This window comes from Cupressus sempervirens, chromosome 7 (genome assembly GCF_028749045.1).
Source record: "Cupressus sempervirens isolate cs-2001-9-10 chromosome 7, ASM2874904v1, whole genome shotgun sequence".
NCBI lineage: Eukaryota > Viridiplantae > Streptophyta > Pinopsida > Cupressales > Cupressaceae > Cupressus > Cupressus sempervirens.
Window position 1 is genome coordinate 635,458,779 of NC_143124.1, and position 18,017 is coordinate 635,476,795.

General features: G+C 35.9%; 1 protein-coding gene across 3 annotated transcripts in view; it reads right to left on the bottom strand.

Annotated features, from left to right (window-relative positions):
- Positions 1 to 209: 209 nt before the first annotated feature.
- Positions 210 to 18,017, bottom strand: part of LOC149548292 (1-acyl-sn-glycerol-3-phosphate acyltransferase) — a 130,025-nt gene continuing 112,217 nt past the window's right edge. For all 3 annotated transcript variants that reach the window (XM_089792367.1, XM_089792369.1, XM_089792368.1), the window contains one exon: positions 210 to 719. In XM_089792367.1, coding sequence (XP_089648493.1) covers positions 572 to 719 — 148 coding nt within the window. In that variant the 3' untranslated portion in view covers positions 210 to 571. The remainder of the gene's footprint in view (positions 720 to 18,017) is intronic.

An 18,017-nucleotide genomic window follows, 5' to 3' on the forward strand; every position in this document is an offset into this window, starting at 1 on the left:
AGTCAAATCTAGTTCCTAGGTTAGCATTACTTAGTGAATAAACCACAAACTTTCAATTATTAATATATATTGATTTATGTTGAATTCTAAGCATTTCAATTAACTAGACCAAACTAAACTTAAGAAAAGTTTATTTTGCTTTACAGATTTTATATTTAAATTTAATCTACGTCAGATAATACTACATATTACATTTTATTAGGCCTGGATTCAGTTTAAGAATAAATATTTGCCTTCAAAGATTTATATCTATGGTAGGTAGTCTGCACAAGGAAAATCATAGTACTACTTTTATGTTTGAAGTAATCATAAATAGCTCCGTGACAGTTTTGATTGGCCCAATTTTCAGAAATGACAGCCAAAAGTGTCTGCCAGTCTGAGGACCATAAAGAATTACAAATAGCAACTACTCCTAGTATAGAGGTAACGTACTTAAGAGACAAAGGTCTTTACTATCTCCTATCTCCTGTCGAAAACAATTTTGAATGGATGGCAACTTCTTGATAAAATATCATTCACATCTGAGATTTAGATAGAAGATCTCTCCTCCAGTATTTCTTCTTTTTCTTCTTTACCTAATGTCATCTTCTGGTTTTCTTCTTTGCGTAAACCTTCTCTCAAACCCAATACAATAAACAAGTTGGTCAGAGTCAATAATGACTCTGCACTCCCGTGAAGCCAATCCACATTTGACAATGACGTTCCATAATGTATCTTTGCTGCAAATGGGAACACGAGAAATGTGGCAACCGTCATTGAAGCCAAAGAAGAATGTAAACCATTATTAGATTGACTCTGCAGGACATGATCATAAAATATGTTTATTTGTTCCCTCAACTTTAGCTTGTTTTCAACAGTTATATTGGGTGCCAGAATTGTAAGGAAATCAAATGAACTCCCAACATTTTCTATGCCAACAGCTTCTTGGTTACAACTTACAAGTTAGATGAGCATTTCTTACTAGTAACATTTCCAAGACTGAAAAGACACAAGATAGGTGATATTCTAATTGATTTGGCAATAGGAAACGCAATCACATGTGAACGGTTATGTGCTTTGAAACGGTTTTCCTTTATGTTGATCTTAAGCATTTCTTTTGAATTTTTTACCCTAGAGGATCCCTAGCCGATCTTTCAAAAATCTCTTTTGACATTTGGTTATTTATAGAGTTTTCTATTCAAAAGGTACGTTTCCAATGTTAAATGTTTCAAAATACAACAAACATATTATCTTTTGATAAGCCTAATTCTTAACAGCGTGTATTTTCGAGAGTTTTTAGGTTTCACAGATATCCTCTACTAATGAAACCGGTTTCTGCAACTCCTGTAACATTTTACCATTTAATTTGACAGGATTTAGTCGCTAGTGTCAGAACTTTCAGGGGTACGGATGCTTATTTGATTGATTGCTATACTTTGTCAGACATAATAATAATTCAAGCATGTGAATTTGAAACTGGAATTAGTAACAGCCATCTTTGTTGAAATCTTTCAGCCTATGGTAAATAAATTTCCACACTGAAAATGTCTGACACCTATTATGCATTATAAACGATTAAAAAATGAAGATTGCTTAAACTGAATGTCAGCCAGGAGCATTAAGATACATTCAAATTCCGTTTGTTTCTAACCATCCTTGTATGAGGTGTGCAAGATTCAGTCAAGAAAATAAATTGATGCAACATAAACTAATTATTGTTCATGTATCATGTGATATAGGTTTAAAATCCAATACAATGACTGGGATCACCCGTAGTGAAAATTGATACTATGTTATTAGGCATTACTTGTATTAAATTGCAAGAGAACTAAAATAATAATTAATGCTGATAGGGGAGAGGACCCAGTACTTGAACGTGTTTCAACAGTTGTAATAGGAGTTATTGATACCTACACTTATTGACTTAATGCCCAATTTTTTTACAACATTGTACCAATACTTGTGACTTTAAAGTGGTTAGTACAATGCTTACTACCCAAAATTGAATAAAACGTACCCTTAGTTACAAAAATTAACCAATGATGTGATGCCAGATCAGCTATTCAAGTATGGGTACCTTTTATGCACGACCATTGGTCTCACTTTTTATTTGGGCTGTTTTGGACAACTAGGCAAAAAGCATGCTGATGTGGCATCATAGTGGGTGATGTGGACTTCAAACCTTAGTTACAAGTAGGCGACTCACCGGGTAAGCTGTTGTCTAAAAATGGGAGCGATTTGAAATTTTCATGTGGGATTTTGATAAACGTGAAGTTAGGGTGTTCAAGTGTAGGGTCCTCTCCCCTAGTGGCTATCTTTCACAAGCCCATTAAGTATCAAATTATATTTGAGGCAGAACAATATTCAGTTCAATCATGTAGTTTCTTAATAAGAAAATAGCATCCAAGAAAGAAGCATGGTTGTAGGCAAATTATAGATATGCAGAATAGCGAAGTTACTTAGAAGAATGTCAGCTAAGACCATAGAGATGCATTCAAGTGTGTTTCTAACTACCCTTGTATGGCATGGGTAAGATTCAGTCAAAAAATAAAACAATACAACATAAACCAATTGGTGTTCATGTATCATGTGATGTAGGTTGACATCCAATGTAATAACTGGGATCATCTATAATCAAAATTGATACCGTCCAGGTTATTGGGCATTACTTCATATTAACAGAGCTAAAATAATTCACATTGATAGACAACTATCTTTCACAATCTCAGTGAAGCATAAAAGAGCTAATTGCATATGATGCAGAACAGTATTTAGTTGGGTCTCATTATTTCTTAATAAGAAGCTAGTATGCAAGCAAGAGCATGACCATGATTAAAATATGCATATATGTGCAGAGAATGGGTTGACAGCACTATACTAACATCAAGTATGATGTGTATTTTCTACCCAAGTTGTGGCATATGCCCGATTTCCTGCCATAATATCAGGCTAGAAAAATTGACAGCATAAATAATCTTGAATTACTTCTCCCCATTTTAAATGCGTTCAATTTATATTCTGGTTCAGAACAATAGTAAACGTGATGGAGCACAGCATTTGTAAAGTTACCAAGTGATCCCATGGAGGGAGGCCTACCAGATTATTCTCCATAGATGATTGTGAGAGATTTAACTTTGCAGAGGGTAAAATGGGATTTTTTTATTACAAACAAATATCGCTAATATTACTCAGAACAGAAGGGCATGCCATGCTTGAGAAATTGGGTCACAACTTAACTTGTGTCAATATGATAATGAGCACCCGAGGACTTAATGTTATAACTAGAGTAACGTGAATCACCATGATTCAAGCGATTCGGGTGATTCGGCGATCCGACTAAGGCCGAGCGATTCATGGTGAGTCAGTGAATTGGCTCGCTAATTTTTGGGTCAGAAATCGCCAAAATCGCGATTCATGGCAATTCACTAAAAATCACACAAAATCACCTTAAATTGGCTCGAAAAATCAGCCACGGCAAGCATAAATCTGTCACTTAAAAATATAAAGATTAAAACACTTTTTTTAATCTTTTATTGTGGCTTTCCTCTTTCTTATAACCCTAAAGGGCATTCTAATTGTTTGGTATGAGAAGAAGAGAGGAAAAGTGAGAGAGAAGAAGAAAAAAAAGAAACCATAGGGTTGCAAACAGCAAGAAAGAAGAGCATCAAGGAGATCAAGAATTAGTTTGGGGTGGCCATAAGATTGCATTGGGAGCTTTAAGGAGCCAATAGCAACACTCCTCAACTCATTTGCAAGAGGTAAGTGTTGATTTTTTTTGTATGTTAGTGTATTTTTCATTATTTTGCCAACTTTTTTAAGTTTTCATTTATAAATCTTGAATGTCTTTTAGTTTCTACATTTTTTTTACCAAATTGCAAGGTACAATCTTGCAAACCCTACAGTTGGTTTTTATAACAAATTGCAAACATCTATTTGATTTTACATTGTACAATTTGCTCAAAAATAATGCAGGGTTTGCTGTTTTTTTTTAGTTTAAGTTCGTAATGGTTTTTTCTTATTGCAGCAACCTTAGCTTTCATTTTCCATAATACCTAAAAAGGATGAGGCTTGGATCTATACTGAAGAATTTCCTGGAAGAACAAAATATCAAACAAAATGTTTCTTTTGTAAAGAAATAAACTCAAGTGGCATCTATAGATTCAAATATCATATTGCAGGCATAGCTGGACATGATATTACCCCGTGCACTAAACAAACCACTAAGGCAAAAAAAAAATGTTATATGGCATTAGAGGCTTTGGAACAAGAGAAGTTAAATAAGAAAAGACAACTTGAACAGTTAGGTGCTATTGGCTCCCACACGCCCTCATCTGCATCCGTAAGTTGCGTTGGAGAGGATTTTTCTAGGCCTCCATTTTGTCCTAGTGCTAGTGCTAGAGCTACTGCTAGTCCTAGTGCTAGTGCTTGTCCTAGTGCTATTTGTTCTTATACTAAGCCTAGGCCTATTATATTTCAGCCTAGAGTGCAGAAGTCCATATTGGATTGTTACTTTGTGCCACACACTAATCCTAACTCACAACCCTCGCTTGAGAGCATGAGTAGTTTGAACAAGGAGATTCATGATGCTACCAGAAAATAAATTTGCAAGTTTTGGTACTTTTGCAACATTTCATTTATTGCAGCGAAGTAATTATTTCTTTTTTATTTGCTCTCCTTTTTAATTATTTAATATTTCTACTTTTGTAATCGTATATTCATATTTGATATTATATAATGATTTGTTATCTAAATTTCTAATCATAATCTATTTGTGACAGGACTCCTTATTGGTAAGGCATGATAGATGTCGTAACTATTTGTGGTCTAGGCTTTAAAGACCCTACTAAGATTGAGTTGAGTGGCTACCTCTTAGATGAAATGATAGAGGACATGAAATTTGAGCTAGCCGACCACTAAAAGGAATGGCCCATAAAGGGTTGCACCATCATGACTAATGGTTGGACAGATAGGAGGGGAAGAACACTCCTCAATTTTCTTGTTTCCTGTGGAGGTGATTGATCATTCTACTTTCTTACATGCTAATTAAAATTTTGATTTGTTGATTGCTAATTTGTTGATTGTTAATTTGTTGATGGTCCATGAATCATAATCACGATAATTAAATGTTTCACTCTATTTCAATTTTGTAGGATCCACCATGTTCATCAAATCTATTGATGCTTCCTCTTAAGTCAAAAATGCCACATACTTGTGTGAGGTTGTTGAGGAAGTCATAGCAGAGGTGGGGGAAGAACATGTGATGTAGGTGGTGACAGATAATGCAGCAAGTTATGTTGGTGTAGGTAAAGTTTTAAGTTTTAAGTTTAACAATTTCACTTATCAAATTTTGAACTTTTCTAATTCTAAGTTTCTTAACATGTGTAAAATTCTAATTAATTTAAAATTGCTACAAGCAAACTATTGATGGAGAGGCACCCCACTATATTTTGGACTCCTCGTGCCACACATTGCCTTGACCTCATGTTGGAGGACATTGGTAAGATTGAGTGGGTCATATCATGTGTCGAAAGGGCAAAAAGTACATGCAATATTATATTCGATCATGCATTTGTCCTCGCCACAATGAGGAAATACACGAAAATATGGAGTTAACTCATCCGGGCATCACGAAGTTTGCCTCGAATTTCATCACACTAAAGTCCTTGATGGCATCAAGGGAAGAACTGAGGCGCATGATTGTTGGGGAGGAATTTGTTTCTTCTTCCTATGCTAAGACCATCGCAAATATAGATGTGGGGAATATCCTCTTTGATGAGGATGGTTTTTGGGCACCTACTCAAGAAATAATCAAGGTAAATTTTTTACAATTTAACATTTAGTATTGTTTTTTATTATTTAATAATTTTTATTTTTATTTTTTTTACATTATATGCAGATCAGTGAGCCCTTTGTATCTCTCTTACGAACTGATGATGGGGAGAAGCCCTCTATAGGCTAAATATATAAGGGCATGGATAGGGCCAAGGAGGCCATTAGAGCCCAGTATGCAAGAGTGTTAGAGAAGTATGGCCCCATTTGGGACATTATTAATAGGAGATGGCATCATCAGCTCCATAGGCCCATCCATGCAGAGTTGCCTATTATCTTAATCCAGCATATCGTTTCCTTCCTAATTTCCAAGGCAGATAAGGAGCTTCTTTCCGGCCTATACACAATTATGTAGAGGTTGAGTCCTAATGGTAGTGCCGCAACTGCAACCATTGAGCTAAACAAATTCAATAATAAGGAGGGGCCACTTTTCTCTAGTAGGATGGCCATAGAGGCTCATACATCATTACAGCCAGATAAAAACAATATATTATTAAAGTTAATTCAAAATTGTTACAACTTATGCATTTTAGTTTATGATTTTGTAATTTAGCCTTAAAGTTGTACTTGTAAATGAGACTAATTGTTTTTCTTTTCCCTCATTTCATATAGATGGCAAATGTTTGGGCAATCAACCCCAAATCTTCAGAAGATTGTCATCTGTATTTTGAGTCAGCTTAGCAGCGCTTCCAGATGTGAACATAGTTGGTCCATGTTTGAGCATATCCACTCAAAGAGGTGAAACAGATTGTCTGTGTAGAGATTGAATGATCTTGTATTTGTTTATTACAACCTCTACCTTTGGACCAAACAGATTTTGGCCACTGACTCCTCTCCAATCATTCTAAAGGAGGTTGATCCAAAGTTAGAGTGGCTCACTGAGGATACAAATGCAACAATCTTCAGTGAGGAAGACCATGAGTGGTTTGACCAAGTAGATAGAAAGGCAAAGACTGTGGCCATGGCAGAGGTGGAGGCTAGAGCATGTTCAGGCACTAGTAGATGCACACGTGCATGCACAGAGCACGTTGTTGATGTCAGTTTTGTACAACTACATAACAAATAGCAATTGAACACCTGATATGGAATATCAAATCCTCAATTCCTCTCTTGAAAAGTTAATACTCATGAAGACATGAGAATAACTCCAATATTCCTTACACCTATGGATACTAACTCAGTATATCAATGTGATTTGCTGGTAATCATGTAGGCGGCCTTACGCTGTTTCATTTGAGGACAACTTGGGTTTTTGGTGGGATGGTGGTTTTTGTATGAGTTCTAGATGATGTTGATGGAGATTGTGATGGTGATGGAGGGTGAGTGTTCTAATGACTTTACGCCTTCCTAACCTTCTTCGAAACTCCAAATACTATACTATTTGCTATTCTACTCCTACTCCTATGAATGGAAAGATTAACAAATGGACGGGGATCGAATCTAATGAAAGCTAACCAACAGCTCCACCTCCATAGATGTAGTGATTCAAAGGAAAAGAACTAGCTTACCACACAAGGCTTCCCAACAAGCCGCTAGGATGCTAGTGGCCTAGTTATAGATCCCTATCAAACATCCAACAATACTACCATGCAACTATCCATCTACTTTTCTCTCTACTTACAACTTTAAATGAAATTTATTTTAACAACTTCAAAGGAAATCTTATTCTAACTATTGGAAGTAGAAACTATGCAACAATACCAAAAGTTCGTAATCACCATGCAAGTCACAACAATGAGAAAGAAAATTGATTTTGGCATTATCTTAGCAATAATTTTCTTCAACCCTTTACAAATGAGAGCAAATGGCCTTATATAGAGGCCAAAATTACAACCAACAGTAGAGATAAACAGGCAAAACCAACAATCTAGATTGGATCCTAGAAACCCTAATTAGCGTTGCCACTCCATCGGCCAATAAGAAGATGCCACCTCGTCAATGGACCAATGAGAAGGCACGAAAATGGTAGGCAATCAAAATCAGACACCTATCCTACCCAAGAAGAAGGAGAATTTGCCACTTGGGCTTACATCAAACGATCTTCTAATATAGTCTACCCTTTTCTTTCATCCTTTTAGCCAAAGTGATGAACTTGATTAGCTTGTCGTTGACTTCCTTCATGAGAGGGCAAGGTATATGTTTCATCTTGAGCTCGGCTGAATTCATCATGTTGCTCGCTGCTTGCAGTGTTTTCTCATGATCCTTCTCATATTCTTTTGCGTATCCGATAAAGGCATTGAGAGAGGCAAGGGTGCCAAAATGTTTCTTCATGGCAACCTTCCCCAACTCATCCAATCTCAATCCGAATTTCGTCTCATTGATGTTCTCCTCTTTGATATCTTCAAAATCAAGCGCAGCCCCAACATTGCTCATCATGGTTGAAATGGAAGTGTCAATGCCTGGGCTGTGTTGTGCAATCTCATTCCGTACCTCTTCAAGTATTCTCAATCTAATAGTCAAGGCAACAAACCAAGACTCCACCATACTCAATCTTCCTTCATCCACCAACTTGGCTCTTTCCAAATATTTCTCTGGTAGCTCAATGAATGCCTGTAGCCTAGGAATGGCTAAGTCCTTGACTAGAAGAAATCCGTCCACTCGCCTTCAAATGTTCTGAATTTTTCTCTAATAACCACTAATGACCTGAATGTCGAGACAAAGGAAGGCAAGAAATTTCGCCCATCTTGGATTGTATCATGGATCCAATCCTTTACTTCACACAGCTAAGCAGATATCTCTTCTGTGTTGATCCCGCTGTCTTGTGGAAGGGCTACTTGATGCAATTGTTGGATAGGTTGGCAATCTCTCCAATACTTGTTCTCGACCTCCAACTTTACAATCCTTTCGTTTGCCTTCCTTAACCTTTCTCTGATTGAAACGATGCCTTCCTAGATCTCTTCACATTCCATGTCATCTGTGATTATTCCCAAGTTATGCTCTACTATTTCATATTCTTGAGCTACAATCTCATCCAATGCCTTGTTAACCATTGGTATAGCGATCTAAACCTTTTGGTGACCATCACTATCGCTCCTAATTACCTTTGCCACTGTTTTTGCTATTTGTCTCTAGTTCTCGCTATCACCCTTTTCCATTAATCTTTAGATGTCTTCAACTGTTTAAGCAGTCACTACCTCACCTCTTGGCATAAGCATTTGCCTTGACCATAGTGGTGCAATGCATCTCCCTAAATCTAGATTCGGTTCAACTAAAAAAGCATCACCAATGGCCTCGGGCGCCTGGCTCATTCCCTCAATAACAATTGGTCAATCCTCTTCTCCACTAGTGACTGTCACATCTTCTCCGTGTTGGTTCTCTGAGAGAGGAGAGTACTCGGTGCTGTCACTGTAACCGCTTGATTCTAAATCAGAGCTCACCTCTACCGAGGCCCCTTGTCCACTTGTATTATCTTCTTGGCTTCTAGCCTCAATTATGCTCTCTTTTGATGGCGCTGCATTCTGTCTCTTTGTTGGAGGTTCCTGATGTTCTTTACCCATTTCAACCTTCAAACCTCTCTTCTTGCTTCTAGTTGTTCCTTGCTGTCGACTACTCCCTTCACCCTTTTGTCCGACTGACTCCGTTGGACCTTCCTTTGGTTTCATTTTTTCATAAGGTGTACCCTTTGACTTTGTAGTTTCCTCAACTTCACATTGTACGATGACTCGGTGTACAATCAACTACCCTTGTAACTGCCTCCGAGGAAGGATCCTAATGATCATTCCAATCCACTGAATTCAACTCTGTTCCCTCCACTATTTCATAGTCTTCTCTTAGCACATTTTCATCATCTTCTAGTTGATCGGGAATATTAAGGCCTCTCCATCTGATTGCCCTCATCATGTTCATTGACAATCTCGAGATAGCTAGCTTTCTCACGTGAAAGTCATCCTATGCATTGGCCTAGAAATCTTCTATAGTAGGAACATGTTTGAATGTATTTCCATGAGATGCCTTGATAAGACCATTAGGATCAAATCTTTGCCTTACTCTATACCATGCTAGATGATACCGTTCCAATTCTTCCTTCGCAACTGCAAAGGCGACAAGATTGGGACAACTATCATTGTCAATTCCAAATGAGAAGGTAATGCCTGTCTTACCTTTAAGTTTCATCATTCTATCATAATGCTCAAGTTGCCTGGCCAATTCCATCAAAACTACCTTGTCGGGTGGGTACCTTGGAAGCCTCTTGGGACATACTGTGCTTCTTGCTACTCTAATATAAGTGAATTGTGCAAATTGGATGAACCAACTCTCATACCTCTTGACTTTTGCTTCTGCCTCTGATGAAAGCCTCTTAGCCGATGTCCCTTGTAATATCCTTACCGTTTTCATGGCAAAGGCATCACAAAATATCTTATAATCTTTATTGTTGTGCAAATGAAGCTGTGGATAGCATTCATGCACCAAACATTGCCCCAGCCCATTACCAATTACTCCTAAGGCCTTAAGTCTCGAATTTCCATACAATTTCGCAATCAGATAGAATAGATAGGACACCATATAGAATTGCTTTTGATTTTGTACGGTCCTAAGTTACAATTCTAGATTCTCGCTTATGATCCTAGCCTAATTGAATCTTCTTTTTCCTTTTTCAATTTCATCAATAAAGAAGTGCATCCAATTTTCAAATTGCATACCTTGAGCTAGGCCCATAATCTGGCTGAAAAGCACAATGAGATCGCCATACTTTGATTTGAAATCTGACACAATGAGCCTTGATGATCTGGTAACAACCTTCTTGCCTTCGTGTAGCCAATCCTGCTTTAGATAAATGAAATAAGCCTCCTGGTTATCCTGAAATAACTTAGCCGCCTGATCCATCATTACCACTATCATGCTTTTGTACTGGGGGATGTTGAATGCTTTTTCAATCACTTGTCCGCCAATGTTGGCTAACACTCTCTTCCCTTCATCAAAAATGATGGATTTACTAACCAAATCAAACCAGGATGCACATTCCATTACCAATTCTAGACAAGGCAAGGTAGGAGGGAAAGCCGTTGCGTGTACAATTTCGCTTTTGTAGATCTTCTTTGCCATGGGGGATTGTCCTTCTTTCAGTCTATCCTTTAGTTGTATCATATTTATAGTGCTGATATTGGTATCACTTATCCGCCTCACTTTCGAGAAGAATGTGGTCTTAGGCATCATGTCTTCCTTGTCTTTCTTGGTATTCGTTCCTTTTGGATTCTTGCGTGCACTAACATCTACCATCCTAAACACTTATTTCTGCCCCTTCATTCTAAGTGATATGGACTACCTTTATCGATCTCCAACCTTCTTTCTATGTATGGAACCTAGCTTATTTCTACCTCGCCAAGTCCTATCTCTACACTTACCAATCTCCAACCTTCAACATAGGGGTGGGACTACCACTTATTTCTGCCTCTTCATTACCTTAGGATGGACTACACTTATATCTCCCAACTTCAACTTAGTGTGGTCTAACTTATTTCTGCCTCCCCAAGTGTCCTATCATGAAATCTACACTTATCTCTCTAATCTTCAACCTATAGATGGGATGATGAAGTGGTGGATGATGAATGCAAGAAGAACATAAGGGAAACGAAACCAAGCAAGAACAAGGAGTAAAATCTGCCTTTAAACCAATATTCAGCTCTAAAATGAATTGAATTTTATTTTGATTTTACCTTTACCAATAGCCGGGTTCCCTTTGAATTTGAATCAGACCTTAAAAAAAATTCAAGCCTCCTTGCAAAATTAGAATTTTAATCTCTTGGAAACTGCCCACACTTTGCCAAAAAACAGACTTTTGATCATGTGTTTCCTCCTCCAAGTAAAATCGCCCAAATTTGGAATTGAAATTGTAGCTCTTTGCAAGAAAATCAGACTCCTCAAAAATCGCCAAACAAGAAGAAAGCACTTAAATCTGCCCCAACAAAATTGCCAAGGTCTAAAAGTCGCTCAATTTGGAGGAAGGAGAATGCCAAACACATGAGAATTTGCTCCTCAAGGAAAATCGGCTAAGGCAGAAAATTGCCTCCTTTTGTGAAAATAAAATCGCCAAGCATAGAGAATATTCAAGTCTACTCCATCATTGCCAAGGTTGAAATCTGCCCTCAAAAAATCGCCAAACCCATAGAACTGCCCTTCCTTAGAAAATTGCCTAGCTAGAGAAGAAAGTTGCTCCAAAAAAAAAATCACCAAGCAAGAGATGGCTGTGATGGAATGAAAAAATGGGAGAGGGAGGAGCCCTCTTATACCAATTTCCCTTTACTCCTCCAAGCTGGCCGACTTGCACCTATAGGAGAAGACAATTAAATTAATGTCTCATTAATAGTCCCAATTAAATGCCAAGCCAAAATTAATTTTGCATATAGTGAAATTTGCACATTTAATTGCCGATTAGGACTAAAGATGGCAAAATAAAATTAAGAAAGCCTTGGAGATGTTAAAAATATTCATTTAATAACATTTTAGCAATTAAACTATAATTAAAATCAACTCTAACAAGCCAAAATCAATTTTCACTTTTAATTTACCAATTTCTTTCAACATTTAAAAATCTTCTATGCAATTTTAAACAATTTTAATGCAAAATTTTGCAATTAAGTTCATTTTCCATTTTGCAATGCAATTTTATATTTTTTCCAAAATAAATTATTTTCTCTAGCATCCAAAATCAATTTTCCAATTTAATTTCACTATCACAAAATTTTCTTTTTCATTGAAAATTTAAGATTTTCCAAAACAATTAAATTTTAAAAAAATCATTTTGAAAATGTTCAAGTCTATACAATTATATCCAATTCAAAATTCGTCTAAGCCCAAAAATTTGTAAATTTATATTGCCAAGTGTTGTTCTTTGAAATTTGTTCGGCCTAAAGATAAAATTACTCACTCCGAAAAATCAAGTTAAGACCGAGTGAAGAAAGAAATCCAAACACACCCATCTTGGCCCAAAGATGTCCAAAGAGTAAAATTTTCAAATTTAAAAAAAAAATTTGGACAACTCCAAAAATATTTGCTAAGGCGATCAAAAAAGGGGGTCCCCAAAATTTTGGGGTGATGGTGTGAGAACCTCACAACACACCAGGGATATAGACCCTAGTGATGTTCATGCACCCATCTCACATGCGGGGCTATGGCTCATCGGTCCTTTAGGACCTATCTTAGACACCTTTGTAGAAGACATTCAGAGGTCGAGTCTGATCCTGAGGCTGCAACTGAGCTTGAGGATGATGATGAGCCTCAGGCTTGAGCTAGAGCCTTAATTTTTCATTTTGTTTACACTTTGATTTTACAGATAGACGTGTTTCATGGATCTTCATCTTACATACATTATGATTTGATGCCATTTTGATTTGGTTTTATCATTATGGATCTTCGTCTTACACGCATTTATGATTTGACAACATTTATAATTCTATAATCTATATATCAATGTCGTGAATCAATATGATCCTATGATTTTTATTTACTTAAGCTACAATTTACATTTTACGCATGTGATGGATTTATCAATTAGGTTTCTTGTTTATGTATGTTAACTTCTATTTGATGATGTTATAGTATTTTTTAGTTATATTCAGTAAAGGGTGCATGAAACAAATTTTAAATCGTTAAAATCTTTAAATTTCAAGGGTTTTTTCACTTTGTCGATTCATAGGAGCGATTTATAGGCAATTCACAATTCGAGTAAGCCTTGCTGATTCTGATCCGATTACACTTTTTGGTTCTTTGGTTATAACACAACCCACAAGAATGTTTTTAACGGAAAATTGGTCAAACATTGTAATATAAAAGAGATGCCCATGAAACTAACCTTGTAGCCATGTTATCAATCCAACTTGATATAAAAATAAATTAAAATGCCCAAACATTGTACGTGCATTGCAATACATATAGTCAAATAGAAAAGAAATATTGTCAGAAAAATTGAAAATGATTGCTTATCAATATTAACAGATTTAAGAGGTTTTACAATCAATATCTGATATTCATATTCTTCTTCATCAGAAGCTAGTTGTGTCAAGTGCAAAAGCTGTCTCGTTTATATAAAATTTGGCAATGTGACATCCCCTTTCTAGAATAATAAATAAATAAAATTACTAATGAATAAATAACAATAAAATTATAATATAATGATAAAAAAAAGAGGGGCTTCCAAACCCCGTCTAGATGTGTTCTTTGTAAGAAAAATGAAAAGTGTGTCTCACCTACTCTTTCATTGGTTTTATCATTATGGATCTTCGTCTTACACGCATTTATGATTTGACAACATTTATAATTCTATAATCTATATATCTATGTCATGATTGAGTATGATTCTATGATTTTTATTTACTTAAGCTACAATCTACATTTTACGTATGTGATGGATCTATCAATTAAGTTTCTTGTTTATGTATGTTAACTTCTATTTGATGATGTTATAGTATTTTTTAGCTATATTTAGTAAAGGATGCATGAAACAATTTTTAAATTGTTAAAATCTTTAAATTCCAAGGGTTTTTTCACTTTGCCGATTCATAGTGGTGATTTATAGGCAATTCACGATTCGAGTAAGCCTTGCCGATTCTGATTTTTGGTTCTTTGGTTATAACACAACCCACAAGAACGTTGTTAATGGGAAATTGGTCAAACATTGTAATATAAAAGAGATGCCTATGAAACTAACCTTGTAGCCATGTTATCAATCCAACTTGATATAAAAATAGATTAAAATGCCTAGACATTGTACATGCATTGCAATACATATAGTCAAATAGAAAAGAAATATTGTCAGAAAATTGAAAATGATTGCTTATCAATATTAACAGATTTAAGAGGTTTTACAATCAATATCTGATAGTCATATTCTTCTTCATCAAAAGCTAGTTGTGTCAAGTGCAAAAGCTGCCTTGTCTATATAAAATATGGCAATGTGACGTCCCCTTTCTAGAATAATAAATAAATAAAATTACTAATGAATAAATTATAATATAATGATAAAAATAAAAGAGGGGCTTCCAAAGCCCGTCTAGATGTGTTCTTTGTAAGAAAAATGAAAAGTGTGTCTCACCTACTCTTTCATTGTTCTTATGCTAGAGAGCTTTGACACCTATGGCGGCAAGCATAGAATCATGCTTGTGCTCATGCAAATTCTTTAGTGGAGATTTGAGACAGCTAGGGCCGTCCTTCAGCCAAATCTTCTTTTCTACTTCTTGGTCCAACATTCATCATCTGGAATTTATGATTGGAAATCAATAGGAGGATCTTATAGGATTTTGAAATGATAAGTGCCTTCTCTGGGGAAAAATTGGTTGCAGAATTCAGGAAACTAGTCTTGTAAAATGTGACATTACTGGACATGTGGATCCTAGTGATCTAGCTGTGATAAAGAAATAAATCTTGTTGGTAGCCAAGATGGCTCCTCTGGTAGAAAGTGATTGAGTCAAATCAAACAAAAAATTCATAGGGATGGGAAGTGGCTACCTCCTCTAAAAGTCAATATTGAAAGGTCCTCTAGAGGAAACTCCGGACATGAAGGAATTGGTAATGTTGATAGGGATAGCAAGGGAAATGTTGTTTTCCTCATCTCTACCTATAAGGGATGTCACTCTAATAAGCTTATGGAGGCTATAGCTATTATTTGTGCCATAAAAAGAGGATGCTCTCTTGGTTGGAGGAGGATTGTTTGTGAGTTAAACTCTCTAATAGTGATTGATATGTTGAATGCTCAACATCTAGAGGAGATTAATTGGCAATCAGTAGTCATAGTCAAACGGATTCTTAATTTGTGTTCAATGCTTGATCATATTTCTTTCATTCACATCCCACAGGAATGGAATAGGGTAGTTGATTATTTGGCAAAATGGGCTTCAAAATAACCAAGTGGGTCGGATATGGATAGCTGGGGCCTCTTGAGGCAAGAGCGTAAGGCAATGTAGGACAAGCTGATTGTAGAAGACAAAATTGTTTAGATGTATGCTCTATGGGCTCTTTTGATTGATTAAGAGATCCTGGATTGACCTTGAGCCCTTGCTTTGTACTTGTTTTGTTCTAAATAAAAAATTTACCCCTTTCTCAAAAAAAATGTAAAGATGAAACTATTTAATATATTAAATGATATCATATACTTAGTTACAAATACTTGCCTGGAATGACTGGATACTGAAGCAGATGTGTGCAAAAGCTCCAAGGAGGATAGGTGTCGTGTGGATGCCACAAAGATGCCACTCACAGGCACCCAGATGCGGGCAGATGCCTATTTTAGGCATCCGGACACATCTGGGTGCCTGTGAGTTGCATCCAAGTGGCACCCACAAGGCACTTGGGAGCTTCCGTCAACATCCACGCAGAGAAAGTAACTTTTGAAACTGGCATTAGATTGTGGTCTGCATTAGAAGAAATATGTGTTCTATTGTGTCATTTATTTTGTCCTAGCCTTCTTACCAAAAATAAATGAGAGGTGACAAATGCTGAATGATTTGCTTTAGTTGTTTGATCCAAATCACAACAAAAAGTGCAAACCTGGCTATCCATTAACAGCAATATTTACAATTTCCTAGTCCCTCTACCTTACCAATACTATGAATAGATTTGGACTTTTTGTTTCTAATGAGCTTCTTTTCAAGGATCTCCAACTACACGCTGAGCTTTATATTTTAATAATATTTCGCTGCATACTGATTTTCCTTAAGGTGTTTTTTATTTTGTAGTTTGGAGTCTAGAACTCGAGTGAATTTCAATGTGAATATTTGTGCCTATGAAGTTTTAATTTGAAGTTTGAACTATTTACCTGACATATGAAATATCTTGAATCTTGATCAATAGTGAAGTATCATATGTTACTATCAAATGATGTATGTATATTTCTTATTTTCTAAGTTCTTGTATTTATAAGTTTCTTAAATTCTTTGCATATATATTAAATTCTTTGCACACACACACACACACACACACACACACACACACACACACACACACACACACACATCTGCATCCACATCCACATCCGAATTGGTAACTTAGATCATATAATTTAATAATAATATAGTAGTGACATTATAATCAATATAATATAATATTCAATAATAATAACAAATCTTAATTTCAATATAAAATCTTGACATTATTATTAATTCTTAACTATATGCTGTCCTAAAACAGAGATAATGAAGAAATTTCATTTAGTAATGGAGTAATTAATACATGATACTGTCCTATTCATGACAAGTCAGCAATGCATGTCATTTCTTAGCAGTAATTAGAATTAAGAAGAGCAAAAGCTAGCAAATCATAAAAAACTCAATTCTTGAAATGGTGTGATTCGTATTAAGTGGTAATGAACAAATGGTGTGATTCATATTAAGGTGGTAATGAACATTTTGTAAATAATGGACAAAAAGTGTGATTTAAGTGTGTTGGTAAGAGTGGCAATTAATTCAAGAGAAAGAAGTTAATAGTGAAACATGTCAATTGACCGTAACTCATTATCCATTTGGAGAGATATAAAAGACACATTTCTTAATTCAGATGGGAGCACAGAAGGAGAAATAAATATATTTGGTACTTTGTACAGGGAAGAGATCAAAAGAGAAAACGTAGACATAAAGGATTGGAGTGACAACTACCATAGACAGTGTAGAGATGAAAAAAATGGTGAAGATAATAAGGACAAAGCCAAACCCAGCGGTATGTATTATCTCTGGGGTTCATATCGTGAGAATTTCATCCTAATCACTAGCTGCTATTAATTTATGGACAAATACATGTGTGTGTGTGTGTGTGTGTGGCATTTATAGTATATTTAAAAATATGGTTTGTTGATTATGCTAGCTTCATTCCAATAATCGTATCATAGTGATATAGATAAATACTCTCATATGACTCTTTTAAGTATTGTTGACACAAAAAATTTCACCCATGCTTGTGGCTTGACACTCGAGCAATCTTGTGAAACATGGAAACAACCTCTAAATGTGAAACTTGCACTTTTAAGCTGACTCTCTAGAGAAGGTTGGCATCTTTACAATAAGGATGCACCTAAACTATGACTCTTTGTAATGTCTCCATTTTCGAGTTGCCACGGATTTGATGAATTCAATCTATCATTGAGTCCTTAAAGGCTAATATTGGTGTTTAGAGGACCTTGTTGTAGAGTTACTATTTAAAGGGCTTTGGCTTCATTTTGAAGGACTTACTATTTAAAGTAAGACATAAGATGGTTTCAACGAGCTCAGATGAGTTAGAGGAGTTGA